General features: G+C 39.3%; 1 protein-coding gene across 1 annotated transcript in view; it reads right to left on the bottom strand.

The window, feature by feature from the left end:
* Positions 1–17,352, bottom strand: part of RP1 (RP1 axonemal microtubule associated) — a 550,286-nt gene that overhangs the window by 127,406 nt on the left and 405,528 nt on the right. Inside the window, exon 22 of the mRNA XM_053715884.1 lies at positions 15,475–15,533. Coding sequence (XP_053571859.1) covers positions 15,475–15,533 — 59 coding nt within the window. The remainder of the gene's footprint in view (positions 1–15,474; positions 15,534–17,352) is intronic.

Genomic DNA, 17,352 nt, shown 5'->3' with positions numbered 1-17,352 from the left:
TCTCCCCCTCTCTTTTGCTCTCTCTCTCCCCCTCTCTTTTGCTCTCTCTCTCTCCCCCCTCTCTTTTGCTCTCTCTCTTCCCCCCTCTCTTTTGCTCTCTCTCTCCCCCTTCCCTTTTGCTCTCTCTCCCCCTCTCTTTTGCTCTCTCTCCCCCTCTCTTTTGCTCTCCCTCTCTCTCCCCTCTCTTTTGCACTCTCTATCTCCTCTCTTGCTCTCTCTTCCCTCTCTCTTGCTCTCTCTACCCCCTCTCTTTTGCTCTCTCTCTCTATCTCTCTCTCTCTCTCTACCCCCTCTTTATTTTGCTCTCTCCCCCGCTCTTTTTTTCTCTTTTTAACCCTCTCTTTTGCTCTTTCTCTAACCCCTCTCCTTTGCTCTCTCGCTCCCCCTCTCTTTTGCTCTCTCTCTCTCTCCCCCTCTCTTTTGCTCTCTCTCCCCTATCTATTTTGCTCCCTCTCCCCACTCTCTTTTGCTCTCTCTCTAACCCCTCTCTTTTGCTCTCTCTCTAACCCCTCTCTTTTGCTCTCTCTCCCCCCTCTCTTTTGCTCTCTCACCCCTCTCTTTAGATCTCTCTCTCTCCCCCTCTTGTTTGGTCTCCCTCTTCCCCCTCTCTTGCTCTCTTGCTCTCTCTCTCCCCCCTCATTTTTGCTCTCTCTCCCACAACTCTCTTTTGCTCTCTCTCCCCTCTCTCTTTTGCTCTCTCTCCCCCCTCTCTTTTGCTCTCTCTCTCTCTCCCCCCCCATCTTTTGCTCTCTATCTCTTCCCCATCTCTTTTGCTCTCTCTTCCCCCTCTTTTGCTCTCTCTCCCCTTCTCTCTTTAATATGGATATATTTATATTGTATATCATAGCTACATAAATCGGAGAAAATATATCAGACTAATCCTAAAGCCTGTGTACACAGACCATTTGTTGCATTACAGTGATCCCAACCCTTGCTCTCGCTCTCTCTCCCCCTCTCTTTTGCACCCTCTCTCTCCCCTCTCTTTTGCTCTCTCTCTCCCCTCTCTTTTGCTCTCTCTCTCTTTCCCCTCTCTTGCTCTCTCTCTCCCCCTCTTTTTTGCTCTCTCTCCCCTCTCTCTTTTGCTCTCTCTCCCCCCTCTCTTTTGCTCTCTCTCTCTCTCCCCCCCTCCCTTTGCTCTCTCTTTCTCTCTCCCCTCTCTCTTTTGCTCTCTCTCTCTTCCCCCTCTCTTGCTCTTTCTCTCTCTCTCCCCCTCTCTTTTGCTCTCTCTCTGCCCCCTCTCTTTTGCTCTCTCTCTAAGTCCTCTATTTTGCTCTCTTTCCCCCCCTCTTTTTTTATCTCTCCCCCCTCTCTTTTGCTCTCTCTCTCTCTAACCCCTCTCTTTTGCTCTCTCTCTCTAACCCCTCTCTTTTGCTCTCTCTCTCTTCCCCCCTCTCTTTTGCTCTCTCTCTCCCCCTCTCTTTTGCTCTCTCTCCGCCCCCTCTCTTTTGCTCTCTCTCTAAGCCCTCTCTTTTGCTCTCTCTCTAACTGCTCTCTTTTGCTCTCTCTCTCCTCCCTTTCTTTTGCTCTCTCTCCCCTCTCTCTTTTGCTCTCTCTCCCTTCCTCTCTTTTGCTCTCTGTCTCTCCCCCTCTATTTTGCTCTCTTTCTCTCCCCCCGCTCTTTTGCTCTCTCTCTCCCCCTCTATTTTGCTCTCTTTTCCCCCCCTCTTGCTCTCTCTCTCCCCCTCTCTTTTGCTCTCTCCCCCCATCTCTTTTGCTCTCTCTCCCCCATCTCTTTTGCTCTCTCTCCGCCACCTCTCTTTTGCTCTCTCTCTCTCTCTAAGCCCTCTCTTTTGCTCTTTCTCTAACCCCTCTCTTTTGCTCTCTCTCCTCCCTCTCTTTTGCTCTCTCTCCCCCCTCTCTTTTGCTCTCTCTTCGCCCTCTATTTTGCTCTCTCTCTCCCTCTCTCTTTTGCTCTCTCTCTCCCCCTCTCTTTTGCTGTCTCTCTCCCCCTCTCTTTTGCTCTCTCTCTCCCCCTCTATCTTGCTCTCTCTCTCCCCTCTCTTTTGCTCTCTCTCCCCCCTCTCTTTTGCTCTCTTTTGCCCTCTCTTTTGCTCTCTCTCCCCCCCTCTTTTTTGCTCTCTCTCCCCTCTCTTTTGCTCTCTCTCTCTCCCCCTTTTCTTGCTCTCTCTCTTTCTCTCCCTCTCTTTTGCTCTCTCTTTCTCTCTCTCTCTCTCTCCCCCCCCTTTTGCTCCCTCCCCCCTCTCTTTTGCTTTCTCCCCCCTTCTCTTTTGCTCTCCCCCCTTCTCTTTTGCTCTCCCCCTCTCTTTTGAACTCTCTCTCCCCCTCTCTTTTGCTCTCCCCTCCTCTCTTTAGCTCTCTCTTTCTCTCCCCCTCTCTTTTGCTCTCTCTCTCTCTCTCTCTCTCTCTTCCCCCCTCTCTTTTGCTCTCTCTCTCCCCCTCTCTTTTGCTCTCTCTCGCCCCCTCCATTTTGCTCTTCCCCCCTCTCTTTTGCTCTCTCTCTCCCTCTCTTTTTTGCTCTCTCTCTCCCCCCTCCCTTTTGCTCTCTCTTTGCCCTCTATTTTGCTCTCTCTCTCTCGCCCCTCTATTTTGCTCTCTCTCTCTTCCCCCTCTCTTGCTCTCCCTCTCTCTCTCCTCTCCTTTGCTCCTTCTTCCCCTTCTCTTGCTCTCTCTTCCCCCTCTCTTGCTCTCTCTACCCCCTCTCTTTTGCTCTCCCTCCTCTCTCTTTTGCTCTCTCTCTCCCCCCTTTCTTTTGCTCTCTCTCCACCCCTCTCTTTTGCTCTCTATCCCCCCTCTCTGGCCACGCCCCCATCACAGTGCTTCCGCCGTACATGCCCCCCACCGCAGAAGCTTACGCCCTCCCTCTCTGCTCCTAACGGCGAGCTGTTTTGCCTCGGCTGCCTCGCAACGTCTGTCTCCTCAACCAATGTGTGAATCACAGCTGTTTTGCCTTGCGACCGCCTCGCATTATCTGTCTCTTCAACTAATGTGTGGAGCATAGCTGTTTTGCCTTGTGCACGCCTCACTGAAGACCAGGTATGTTTGTCTCTACTGCGCATGACTGCATCTGACAAACATACCTGGCCTTTTATTATATAAGATGATTCAAAACCCACCAGCATGGAGAGAAATCTTGCAAACATTAGGTGTCTTGTTTTAAGCATTATATTGTAATGCATGAGTCTCTCCTGCATAACGAGATAAACAGCTCCCAATCTAAAATTTGTCTTTCTAAATTTCTTTGAGGTGCCTCACAGTACTAACAAGACAGGAGAATAGGGCACTTAAAGAGAAAAAACAGCATAGATGAAAGCAATAATCTATAAATATGATACTGTCTAATTATTTTTTAACTGTTCAATTCATATGTTCATCATTTTTTTTATAGATTAAAATTAAAGGCACACTCCACAAAAAAACTTCTACCATGTATTTGAGATAACAAGAATTAAATGTCAAAAATATGTTTTTCCTGTCTGACCTTAGTGCATTAAAGGGATACTAAACCCAATTTTTCTTTCTTTCATGATTCAGATATATAGAGTATACAATTTTAAACAACTTTCTAATTTACTCCTATTATCAATTTTTCTTCGTTCTCTTTGTATTTTTATTTAAAAAAGCAGGGCTGTAAAGCTTAGAAGCCGGTCCATTTTAGGTTCAGCACCCTGGATAGCACTTGCTTATTGGTGGCTACATTTAGCCACCAATAAGCAAGCGTAACCCAGGTTCTGAACCAAAAATGGCCCGCTTCCTAAGCTTTACATTTTTGCTTTTTAAATAAAGATAGCAAGAGAACAAAGAAAAATTGATAATAAGCGTAAATAAGAAAGTTGCTTAAAATGGCATACTCTATCTGTATCATGAAAGAAAAAAAGAAAAAAAGGCTATTTTTACATTTTTGCGGTGTTTGTGTTTAGCTGTAATTTTCCTCTTACTCGTTTACTGTACCCACACATATTATATACCGTTTTTCTCGCCATTAAATGGACTTTCCATTATATCTTATAATTTACTATAAAAGGATTATAAAATATGAGGAAAAAATGCAAACAAAAACACTTTTTCTAACTTTGACCCCCAAAATCTGTTACATACATCTACAACCACCAAAAAACACCCATGCTAAATAGTTTCTAAATTTTGTCCTCAGTTTAGAAATACCCAATGTTTACATGTTCTTTGCTTTTTTTGCAAGTTATAGGGCAATAAATACAAGTAGCACTTTGCTATTTCCAAACCACTTTTTTTCAAAATTAGCGCTAGTTACATTGGAACACTGATATCTTTCAGGAATCCCTGAATATCCCTTAACATGTACATATTTTTTTTTTAAAAGACATCCCAAAGTATTGATCTAGGCCCATTTTGGTATATTTCATGCGACAATTTCACTGCCAAATGCGATCAAATAAAAAAAAAAAAAACTTTAGGTTTCTCACTGAAATTATTTACAAACAGATGGTGCAATGATGGCACAAATGGTTGTAAATGCTTCTCTGGGATCCCCTTTGTTTAGAAATAGCAGACATATATGGCTTTGGCATTGCTTTTTGGTAATTAGAAGGCCGCTAAATGCCACTGTGCATCACACGTGTATTATGCCCAGCAGTGAAGGGGTTAATTAGGGAGCTTGTAGGGAGCTTGCAGGGTTAATTTTAGGTTTAGTGTAGAGATCAGCCTCCCAACTGACACATCACACTCCCTGATCCCCCCCCAAACAGTTCTCTATCCTCCCCCACCCCACAATTGTCCCGCCATCTTAAGTAATGGCAGAAAGTCTGCCAGTACTAAAATAAAACATACTTTATTTTTTTAAATATAATTTTTTTTTAAGCAATATTATGCTGTGTAGGATCCCCCATTAGCCCCCAACCTCCCTGATCCCCCCCCAAACATCTTTCTAACCCTCCCCATCTACCTTATTTTTTCCATCTTGGGCACTGGCAGCTGTCTGCCAGTACCCAGTCTACAATAAAAAAAATATATTTTATTTTGTCCCTATTTTTCTGTATTGTAGCTTCCCCCAAGACAATCTCCCCACCCCCTCCCAGATCCATTAGATCCCAATTCCCCCCTCTGTCCCACTATTTTTTTTTCCATAGTGTAGTGGTTCCCACCCGCTCCCGCCCCGTGCACACGCCCGCCCGCCGTGCACGCCTCCGATGACCATGCCCCTGATCCTGCCTGCCTCTACACCTCAGAAGCCATCGATGGCCGCCCACCCACCTCCCACATCTGCTCCCACCCACCAACGATCATGGCCATCTATGTCCGGTGCAGAGAGGGCCACAGAGTGGCTCTCTCTGCATCGTATGGCTAAAAAAAGTTATTGCAGGATGCCCCGATATCGAGGCATCACTACAATAACATGAAAGTGTCTGAAAGAAATCAGGATCACTTCCACCGCTTTCAAAGACCAACGACGTACGGGCTACATCCATGGTCGTTAACTGCATTTTTTTGCAGGACGTACCCCATACGTCGTTGGTCATCAAGGGGTTAAATAGATTGTTTTGAGGGGCGGAGTTTGGAGCCGCATAGAGTTGGGTGTGTAATTCAGGAGCTCCGCACCACAACAAGCTAAAAAGTGGTTTTGAGCATTCTGATCAAAGCGGTTTGGAAAGAAAAAGAAGCCGAAATGTCCAAGGCAATGATATAGAAGTAACACATGTTGTGAAGTAAAGCAAGAAGGACTTAGGAATCCAAGAGCGGTAAGAGATCAGAAACCGCCCAGTCGCCATATTTATGATATGACGCAGCTACATTCCCGGCAAACGACCGACTCAAATACACTCACCGCTACTAAAAGTTATAAACCTAGGGGCTAGAAGAAACCAAGCTGAAATTGAAAGTTAAATTAGCAGCAGCTTACAAGGTAAAAGAATAAATTTACTAACGGTCCATAGTAGCTGGATACTGCTTGCTATAATGAGCCTAATCTAATGCTGAGAGAGAGGGGGGACAACAGAAAAATGAGCTAACAGTTAATCAGCTATGAAAAATGAAAAAGCTAAAGCAGCAACTTTGGTAATTCACTAATTGGACACAGTGTTATTACTAGCGCTTCCCCTAGAGCTCTCAAATTTAGCTGGCAAGATTATGGTTAATGTGGGCCTATGTGTTAGACGTCTGACCAACATGGCAGAATTTAAATTCATTTGAGAGGAACCGCAGCTGAACAGAAAGGTGGATATAAAGAGTTTAAAGAAGATCTAGAGATATAATACATCCTACATATTATATAATACCCAATATCAAACAAATAGAAGATGTCAGCTAGGAAACAAAATAAACCACCAATGGCAACTAAAATGCCAGCAGCTAACCTATTTTTTACACCTACAAAGGGGGACAAAATATAAGCAGCTCAAGACCAATTGCTGGAAGAAGATCTAGAGTCAGATACAGACTCCCAAACCACCAGCGCTGACATGATACCAGCTACTAAAGCAGATCTTAAACTTCTTGTCTCAAAAACCGGATATTACTGTGAATTTTGAAAAGATGTAGGAGAAATTTGACACCTTACAGAACACTGTAACTAGCAGCTTAGCTGATATTAAACAGAACATTGTAGATCTGGGTTCCAGAGTTGCATCCTTGGAAGAAACTGAGACAAGCTGCTATGTTTTCCAGAGAAAGAAGCAATCCTCTCAGCAGCAATAAAGAACCTGACTTTTACATTTCTGGGGTAGGCAATACAGATCTATTAGGACTTATGTGTAAGGACCGTGCAAAAGAGAGGAGTTCTGAGACCACTTACATTGCTCCTACAGAAGCATCAGATAAATTAGATTGGGATTCCCATTTGCCTTGCATATCCTTTATGAAGGTAAAGTTTTTAGCATCAGGGAAGTTGAGGATATACCAGAAATCTACAAGTACCTACAATTGTAGATTCCTTACCTACCTTCCACTAAAGACACAGCAGCAAGAGACCACACAACATCAACACTGAGTCAACCTCAAAGGCAGAAATGGACAAGGGTTTATGAAGAAAAAATCTAAGCCCTGAAAGTTATTCAACTCTATAATGAAAATAATTCAAGCCGTCTTTGGGACTCCAGCCTCTTGCAAAAACCCTGACACAGAAGCGAGCTTTTGCCAATCAGTCATCTTTTTCAGAAAGGAATGAGGAAACCATTATATAGCTAAGTATACTTGTCTACACTTACACTTATTTTTAGGTTACATCAGCCTAGAATATCAACTGTGTATAATATTGTTATATTTTAGGGAAGAGATGTGATTAAATTAGGCGGGTGTAAGATCCATGATTATACTAAAGACAGACCAATAAAAATACAAAAGTAGAGGGCGCCACATGGTGCAGATCATACTAACAAGAGATAGGAGGTGCTAGTAGGCAGAGAAAACTACTCACGTGATCCAATGCACCAATGTGCAATGCAAGCAGGCCGAATCCAAAGAGTCGCCCGGCAGACTCCCAGGCAACTGGAAACTAGTCAGATCCTCGTCCCACCAAAGGGAGTCCAAAGATGCAGTGTGATTCCCACAGGGTATCTCAGGCCACAACAGATAAAGTGGCAAATATTCTCCTGGGTGTAGTGGTAGATGGTTAAAAGCCACAGGGAGGCCAAGGGTTAAAAAGTCCAATGAGAAAAAGTGCAGCAGCAAAGTGGCAAACTGTATATTTATTAAAAGATTAAAAACAACAACAGCAACGCGTTTCTCCATGTCATAGCATGGTTTCATCAGGCTATACAAACATTTACAAAGCTGCTACATTTATAGTTAATGGTATCCAATCAACATGCAGTGGATTTACACACCCATAAGTTACACAGCTGTTCAGAGTACAACTTATCACATCAACTTATCTATTCATTCTATATATGAACAATCCCAATAATTCAGGGATCTATGTTTCCACATGACAGCAGAATAATCTACTTTGTAATAAATATAATGTATATAGCAACTGTATCTATATCCACAAGAGCAATATTACAATGAATTTAAAGAAAGAAAGTAGTGACTGTTGTCAAAAACATCATCTCTTAGAATGTCCAATCATGTGCAAGGGGCGTGCATAAAGAAATACGTCACATCAGAATAATAAACAAACATACCAAATAGTGCGCATTATATCTCAAAGAGATCAAAAAGGGAAATAATGGTGTATAAATACAGTACTATTATATTTTCATGATTACAAAACATATAAAATGTGTCATTGTGACAAATAGGGATAAGCTAAACAAAAGCGGTTGCGGGTCAAAGTGTATTACAGATCCGCAATGGCCCAAGAGGGGGTGCATAGAATCTGTGTATCAGGATCTAACAAAAGAAGGTAAAAAGTATTATTTACAATCATGTATTATAAATGTAAGTAAAAGTGTGACAGATAATGTGGGAGAGTGAATGAGGGTGGAGAGTAAAAGGAATAGTGTCCAGACGTCACACAACCGCTTTTGTTTAGCTTATCCCTATTTGTCACGATGACACATTTTATATGTTTTGTAATTCTGATGTGCCGTATTTCTTTATGCACGCCCCTTGCACATGATTGGACATTCTAAGAGATGACATTTTTGACAACAGTCACTACTTATTTTCTTTAAATTCATTATAATATTGCTCTTGTGGATATAGATACAGTTGCTATATACATTATATTTATTACAAAGTAGATGATTATGCTGTCCTGTGGAAACATAGATCATGAATTATAGGGATTGTTCATATATAGAACGAATAGATAAGGTGATGTGATAATTTGTACTCTGAACAGCTGTGTAACTTGTGGGTGTGTAAATCTACTGCATGTTGATTGGATGCCATTAACTGTAAGTGTAGCAGCTTTGTAAATGTTTGTATAGCCTGATGAAACCATGCTGTGACACAGAGAAACGCGTTGCTGTTGTTGTTTTTAATCTTTTAATAAATATACAGTTTGCCAATTTGCTGCTGCACTTTTTCTCATTGGACTTTTTAACCCTCTGCCTCCCTGTGGCTTTTTAACATCTACCACCACACCTAGGAGATTTTTTGCCACTTTATCTGCTGTGGCCTGAGATACCCTGTGGGAATCACACTGTATCTTTGGACTCCCTTTGGTGAGACGAGGATCTGACTAGTTTCCAGTTGCCTGGGAGTCTGCCGGTCGACTCTTTGGATCCGGCCTGCTTGCACTGCACATTGGTGCATTGGATCACGTGAGTAGTTTTCTCTGCCCACTACCACCTCCTATCTCTTTTTAGTATGATCTGCATCATGTGGCGCCCTCTACTTTTTGTATTCTAGATTCATGGTGTTTGTGTTGTGGAGTGACACACCAGAGGATCTGTCTGAGGACTGTCTACGGATTTGGTCTTCCTTCAATCCTATGTGTTTGGATAAGTTCTATTAGGACTCTTAATTGTTACCACTACATGTTTTACAGCATTATTGTGTAATATATGTGTTACATATTTGATGTTTGAATTTTATCATCCATACCAGATTTATTTAATGGGCGATAGAATCATCAATGATATATTATTTTGATTTTATTTATTATTTAATTTTGATATTTGTTGAAGGTATTTTTATTATTATTAGTATATCTGACATTTTATCGTTTTTCACTATTTATCGTTAAATCATTTATTTTTTTATATTGGCGCCTCTTATTGACACCGATCCGGCACACTCTATTTGCCGGTGGTGTATCTGGTTAGACCAATAAAAACACCCTACCCAAATAGAGGGAAGGAAATGTCTACAGTTAGACAACAAATAATTCTGTAGCCAGGTTGAACAATTATAGAGATTTGCTCCACTAGCTGATATCAGCGGCACCCTTATCTGTTGGAAAAACCACTAGAAAAATTGTTTCTTGACAGTTAAAATTAAAATTTGTGGTGCGCTCTGCACCCATATATCTATTTGTTAAGTGGATACCATGTATACACATTTTGTTAAATGTTATTTCGCGGTTTTTGTTAATTATTGCACTTCTGTTAATTCACTGTTTTATACGGCTTGTTATATTGATGTTGGTTATCAAAAAGCAAATCATGTGCTAGACTGGGAAAATAAAAATGCGATGACCCATTAGAAGATTTTAAGAAAAATGGAAAGGTAAACCTGGATATAGTTGACAGGGGGATAATTGAGTGATGGTTCCTATTTTTAAACTCATATCTTACAATGTGAGAGAACTAAACACTGACATAAAGCATAAAACAGCCCTGACTCAATATTCTAAACTTTAAGCAAATCTATTGTTTTTGCAGGAAACACATTTTACACAAGACTCAATATTGAAATACTGGACTAAATAATTCTACCAACACTTTCATGCCAGTAGTGAATAAAAGAAGTGGGGAGTTACTATCTTAATACATAACTCCCTAGATTTTGTTTTAGATTAAGTAATTTGAGATTCTGAAGGGAGCTACTTAATAGTACGGGGTAGGCTACAAGATACAGAGATTACACTCTGTAATATCTATGTGCCAAATGAGAAGCAAGATGCCTTCTTCCAACAAATGTTCCAACTTCTGACTAGATGGTCACAATCTAGAATTGTTCTAGGAGGAGACTATAATATATCTATGTATTCACACAGGAGAAACAGATCACGTAACTTGACACATAAACAGCAAAGACAAAACTGTATGCTCAAATCAATCAAAAACTCATTAGCGGCCCATAATCTTATAAATTCATGGGACACACTGTATGGGGAGACTACGGACTATAGATATTACTCACATGCTCACAAAACTTATTCAAAATTAAACTATATATACTTAAGCCAAACGATAATCCCCAATTTGACCTCTTCTTTTATCCACACTTGTGTGTGGTCAGACCACTCTATTGTCCAAGTAGATATTAAGGGAATATTAGGACACTCTAGATCACGTTCCTGGACTTATAACCCTAACATCCTCAGGAATCCAGAGATTAGGGAAAATATATTATGTGCTATGACAGAATACTGGAAAATAAATGTGGGTTCCACAAGAAATCCAATCTATTCATGGGCTGCCCATAAACCCTTTATTAGAGGCTTGCTCATTAAAGAAAAAGCTATAAACCTTAAAGTTACGAGATCTAAAACTGACGCTTTACAGAAAGAAATAGATACACTGATCAAAAAAACACCCTCAGACACTGTCCCTAACAACATTTAAAGTGGTGCAAGCAAAAAGATTGGAATTAGCAAAAATACTAAATGAAGCAGCAATTAGTGCATCCCATGAACTAAAAGCCCACTATTTTATCTACTCAAATAAACCAGACAAATACTTAGCCCATAAACTCTGAGAGAAAATAAAAACGTTTTCCACCCCCCTTATACAAAAACTAGATGGTTCATACACTTCACACCCCCAAGAAATCGCAGATAGCTTTGCCCAGTATTATGGGGTTCTATACAATGGGTCTAAAACCAATTCTTCCCCCAGACGCAATCGCTATTATCTCAGTACCTGAGTCGAGCACAGCTAAATACATTAAGCCAAGATGCAGCTAAGGAATTGAATGCCAACTTGACTGTAGGAGAAATTATGACTGACATTAAAGATCTTAAGCCAGGGAAGGCAACAGGACCGGATGGGTTTCCAGGGGAGTATTACCAATTATTTAAACAGACATTAACCCCTCACTTATTGAAGTTTTTCAATGATATTTTACAGGGAAGAGACATACCCCGGGATATACTCCAAGCAAAGATAGTCGTGATCCCCAAACCAGGGGAAAAAAACAATTATTGTCAGAGCTATCGACCTATTTCCTTAATTAATCAAGATCCTGGCCGCAAGACTGAAAAAAAACATCTCCCTTCATTAATCCACCCAGACCAAGTGGGATTTATTGCTGATCGTGAAGCCCCAGACAACATAAGACATACAATATTGTTGACTGAGTACCTAAAACAGACGGAAATGCCTTCTCTGCTTCTGTTCCTGGATGCGGAGAAGGTGTTTGATAGAGTGAACTGGGGATATATGCTGGAGGTACTGGCAAGAATGGGCTTTCATTGTCCATTTGTGCAGGCTATAAAAGGGATTTACTCATGTCCGACAGCCACAGTTAGAGCAGCAGAAAACCATTCTAATACTAAACTGAACCAGGCAGGGCTGCCCATTATCCCCACTCCTATTTGCCATGTGCATAAAACCTTTGCCTTCTTGCATCCGGCATTCACCAGACATACATGGAGTGCCGATTAACCAAAACAACTACAAACTGACATTGTTTGCAGATGATGTTCTCCTTACTTTGACAAAACCATTAATCTCCCTACCCAACTTATACAATACACTGAGAGACTTTTCAGACATTTCGGGATACAAAATTAATTTAGACAAATGTAAGGCTCTGCCAATTACACTCCCGCAGCACACTAAAAAACTAATTGAGGCTAATTTTGAATTTGGATGGGCAAAGACATCAATTAAATACTTAGGGGTTAATCCATCTCAGACTTATAAGGACATATAAGTTGAATTACATCCCCCTATTTAAAACAATCAGGAAAGATCTGGGGAAATGGCTGAGTGGAGGATTCTCATGGTATGGCCATTTATCATCCATAAAGATGAATGTTCTACCAAGACTACTCTATCTATTTAGAACATTACCAACTAATATCCCTCTTTTAGACATTAACAACCTACAAAAAGATCTACTCAGCTTTCTGAGGGGGTATAAAAGAGCAGGAATTGCCTCTCTTGTGCTACAGCAACATAAACATTTAGTAAGGGGTGGGTATCCCAAATCTATTAGAATACTGCCAAACAGCCAGACTAGCGCAGACTACTTTATTAATTAAAAACCACAGCGATATAATCTGGGCCAAAATAGAAGCTGATTTGGATATGCTCATCCAGCAGACATATTATGGATGCCCGGGAAAGCACCCCACCCTACAGAGATCACCTCACCTGTATATAAAGACATGATAAGTCAATGGACGACCCTGACCAGCTCTCTAAAACTGATACCATTCAATTCCTTAATTAGACCAATTAAGCACTTACTCTCGACTGAATTTCACAAGAAATTAAACAAATGGGAAAACAAGGGTCTTTATAGAGTAGCGGATGTTATGGAAAGGTGAAAGGTCACTACCTTTAACCAGTTACAAGCGAAAATCCATCCACATAAGTTGCAATGGTTTCTGTACCTTCAAGTATCGTCAGCAATAGCCAAATACCATCCTCATACCACTACACAAAGCCACACTCCTTTAGAAAGCATATGTAGCAGTGGTACAAGAGTGAAACAAACGATATCTCGAATATACCTTGCTATTCAAAAAGCTAAATATACTACCAAATTTTTAGTGTGTGAGAGATGGGAAAAAGTTAAAGGCAAGGTGAATTCGAAAAAATTATTGGGACACCATTTTTCAAAATTCAAGTAAAGGTTTAATTAGTGCAGATTTTAAAGAGAATTGCATAAAAACCATGTTTAGATGGTATCTAACCCCAATAAAAACTTCTTATTTTTCCCCGAACTCAAATAGACAATGCTATAGAGGATGTCCTGTACAAGAATCCTATCTACACATGCAGTGGGAGTGCCCTAAAGTACAACATATCTGTTCCAAGGTGTCAGAGCTACTGAGTGAATTACTATCTGAAAGCATTAGACTGACGATAATACAAGCCTTGTTCAACGAACATATGGAACCATATAATTTAGCTATAAACACACTCATTAGAACAATATGCACAGCCACTAGAATATGTATAGCCAGACATTGGAAAGTAGGCATACCTAAGTGGGTAGAAATCATGGAAAAAATCAATTATGTATACACTATGTCAGAACATGCATCCTGGATTGATGGTTCCACTGTAAAGTTCCAAAAAATATGGTGCTATTGGATTATGAAGGACCGAAAACCAGTGGAAAATGTACAGAACAGCTCTTAGACACAGAAATAGAAATAATCTGGGTAGAAGATAGGAATAGTAATGAATGGGTCATCTCTTCATCATTTACACTCTACATATTCTAAGGAAACATGCACTCGGGGCAGTAGCTAATTTCTTTAGAGTACTAAAACTGTAGATAAATAACCACATTTGAAACAAGCTTGTATTGTTATCTTTAAGATTAATAATACAATGTTCATTTTTTTCATCTTGTTACAAGTTGTGTTGCCTGTACAAGTTAAAGGGACACTGAACCCAAAAAAATTCTTTAGTGATTCAGATAGAGCATGCAATTTTACGCAACTTTCTAATTTACTCATATTATCAAATTTTCTTAATTCTCTTGGTATCTTTATTTGAAAAGCAAGAATGTAAGTTTAGATGCTGGCCCATTTTTGGTGAACAGCCTGGGTTGTTCTTGCTGATTAGTGGATAAATTCACCCACCAATAAACAAGTGCTGTCCATGGTCTGAACCAAAAAGCCTTCTTTTTCAAATAAAATAGCAAGAGAAAGAAGAAAAAATGATAATAGGAATAAATTAGAAAGGTGCTTAAAATTGCATGCTCTATCTGAATCACTAAAGAAAAAAATTGGGTTCAGTGTCCCTTTAATCTGAGCAATGTGACACTGAACATTAAAGGGGAGAGAAAACTTTCCACCAATTTAAATAGTAGGGGATCAGTTTGAAGACTTTTGCTAAATCAATACTGGACAATCTTCCCTTAACCTATTTAACAGTGGTCTACTACAGACTTAAGCTATGCTTACTATGCATGAGAGGTTATAATGGACACTTCCAGATGTATGAGAATCTCTCTGAGTGACAATTGAAAGCAGGCAACTATATAAATCGTTCAATGTGTAACTATGCTATTATTTAAAGGGACACTGTACCCACATTTTTTCTTTCGTGATTCAGATAGAGCATGACATTTTAAGCAACTTTCTAATTTACTCCTATTATCACATTTTCTTCATTCTCTTGGTATCTTTATTTGAAATACAAGAAAGAAAGTTTAGATGCCGGCCCATTATTGGTGATCAACCTGGGTTGTTCTTGCTGATTGGTGGATAAACTCATCCACCAATAAAAAAGTGCTGTCCAGAGTTCTGAATAAAAAAAAAGCTTAGATGTCTTCTTTTTAAAAGAAAGATAGCAAGAGAACGAAGAAAAATTGATAATAGGAATAAATTAGAAAGTGGCTTAAAATTGCATGCTCTATCTGAATCATAAAAGAAACAATTTGGGTTCAGTGTCCCTTTAAAGATTCTTGTACAAAAAAAAAATGATAATAAAAAATTATTTAAACTAAATAGTTTCAATCCAATTGAAGAAATGCAGGTTGGGACTTACACATTTACACATTCATTACAACAAAAGTAAAAGCAAATAAATATTTCTGCCTATGACTACCTTTTTCTAAACTTTTTTACAATGCCTTAGAGATTACACAGCTTAGTTTGCATTATTAGTATTACATGTTGAAAGGTAAAATCATTGGTGCTAATATAATTCAAATACACTACCAGGATACAGGTTATAACAAAAATAACATATCATTATATGTACATATTAATCCCAATCATAACATTTTTATCACATAAATTACCTTGCACTGGAAGTTCAATTTCCTTGTAAAGTACACCACCAGAAAGGAAGGGAAGCCATCTGTTGGTTTGTGTGAAAATAGATAAAATACAATTAATGTTATATGTGCTTGTTATTTTTGTATTTATTTATACATACTTAAAGATTATTTACATATGCTCTTAGGTCATGTTTTCTCAAACACAGTCTCAAGATTCCCTCTTTGCCTTTGTTGTTGGATACATGGTGGATAAAATATAGTTCCCTTTATAACTAGTCTAGTCTGCAGATCTTCTTCCTTTTATGTATGGCTTGGGGGGGGTGACATGACAGAAGTATTTTAAGTAAATTAAAAGGGATTTGAAACCCCAATTTTTTTTATTTGTTTGTGTGTGATTCAGACAGAGCATACCATTTAAAAAAGTTTCTAATTTACTTTAAGGGGGCAATTTATCAAGCTGAGGCGGACAGGGGCGCACATATGCTGCAGCTCACCTCTGGCAGGCTGAATTCCACCGGCAGAATTCAGCATTGCACACAAGAGCTATTTTGCGCTCGCGTGCAATCTCGCCCCCTGCCCGCGTGTGATTGGCTGTGTCAATCTCCCCGGTCGGACTATACCGGGGAGATTAAAATTTGCCGGTGCTTGTTAAATACATTGTGCAGGTTCTCTTGTGACAACCTGCAATCATATGGGGTCGAAAGGCTTGCGAAGCCTTTGATAAATCAACCCCTAATTATCAAATTTGCATCATTCCTATGATATTCTGTAGATACCTAGGTAGGCATCTGGAGCACTACGTGGTAGGAAATAGTGCTGCCTTCCTGTGCTCTTGCAAATGGATAACATTCTTGCTACACTGCTGTCATACAGTGCTCCAGACATGTGCACGCTCCTGAGCTTATGTCCCTGCTTTTCAAATAAATTAGAAAGTTGTTTAAAATTGCATGCACTATCTGAATCATGAAAGAAAACACTTGGGTTTCATATTCCTTTAAGTAAATACCAGAGGAAATATGTTTTTACTTGAATAGGATATTAGAATGCAGATCTTTTTATGTTTATACGCCTTTGGGGGGATCGGTGATATGACAAAAACATTTGAATATTTTAAGGAAATTTAACTAAAAGAGAAAATCATTTTTAATTTAAATAGGATATTGGAGTATAATTTAAATTTGTTTGAAAATTATCCTGAAAATTAATTAAACCTACACTGCAGACAGGAATAAAGGTAAATGAAATGATTTAGTTCTTATGTGGCATCAAAAGTAGTGATACTCTTGGAAGTACTTAAAATCTTTTGACATTACGTTGTGAAGCTTTGCAGACCTCATAATAAAAATGTGGGAACTTTGAGTTTAACGTATTAAAAACAATATTTTTTTAAAATCATTTTTATTGGACAGTGTAAGTGTAACTGTACTTTTAAATGTAATTGTTATGTGTTTCGAGCACAATTGCGCTCAAGCGAACATGTTTACTTTCAACTTGTAATATGCTCACTACTTTAAATGTATGTAAAAAGCCATGATAAACCCCTTATCACTCATGTGCAACAGTTAGAGCACCACTCGTAATATAGCCCTATATTAGTTTAGAATTATATCAAACATCTCCAGTTGTCTCAGTAGCTGTGTGGATGGTGAATGATATAAAAACAATGCTAAACCTGTGATAAAGAAATAACCATATATACCCACTGTACATGAACAATATATTAATTCTTATTGAACACAAAAGGCTATTCTTACTCAATCTGCTATCTATGTTCATGATATTTCATATATAAATATAGCTATGTCCTAGTCTGAAAACAGTTTAACAGTATTTTTTTCCTTATAATACAGAATTTAAAATATGTCTAGCAATAGATATATAAAAGATGAAAGATACATT

Source organism: Bombina bombina, chromosome 5 (assembly GCF_027579735.1).
Source record: "Bombina bombina isolate aBomBom1 chromosome 5, aBomBom1.pri, whole genome shotgun sequence".
NCBI classification, from domain to species: Eukaryota; Metazoa; Chordata; class Amphibia; order Anura; family Bombinatoridae; genus Bombina; species Bombina bombina.
This window is presented reverse-complemented; position numbering and strand designations above follow the sequence as displayed.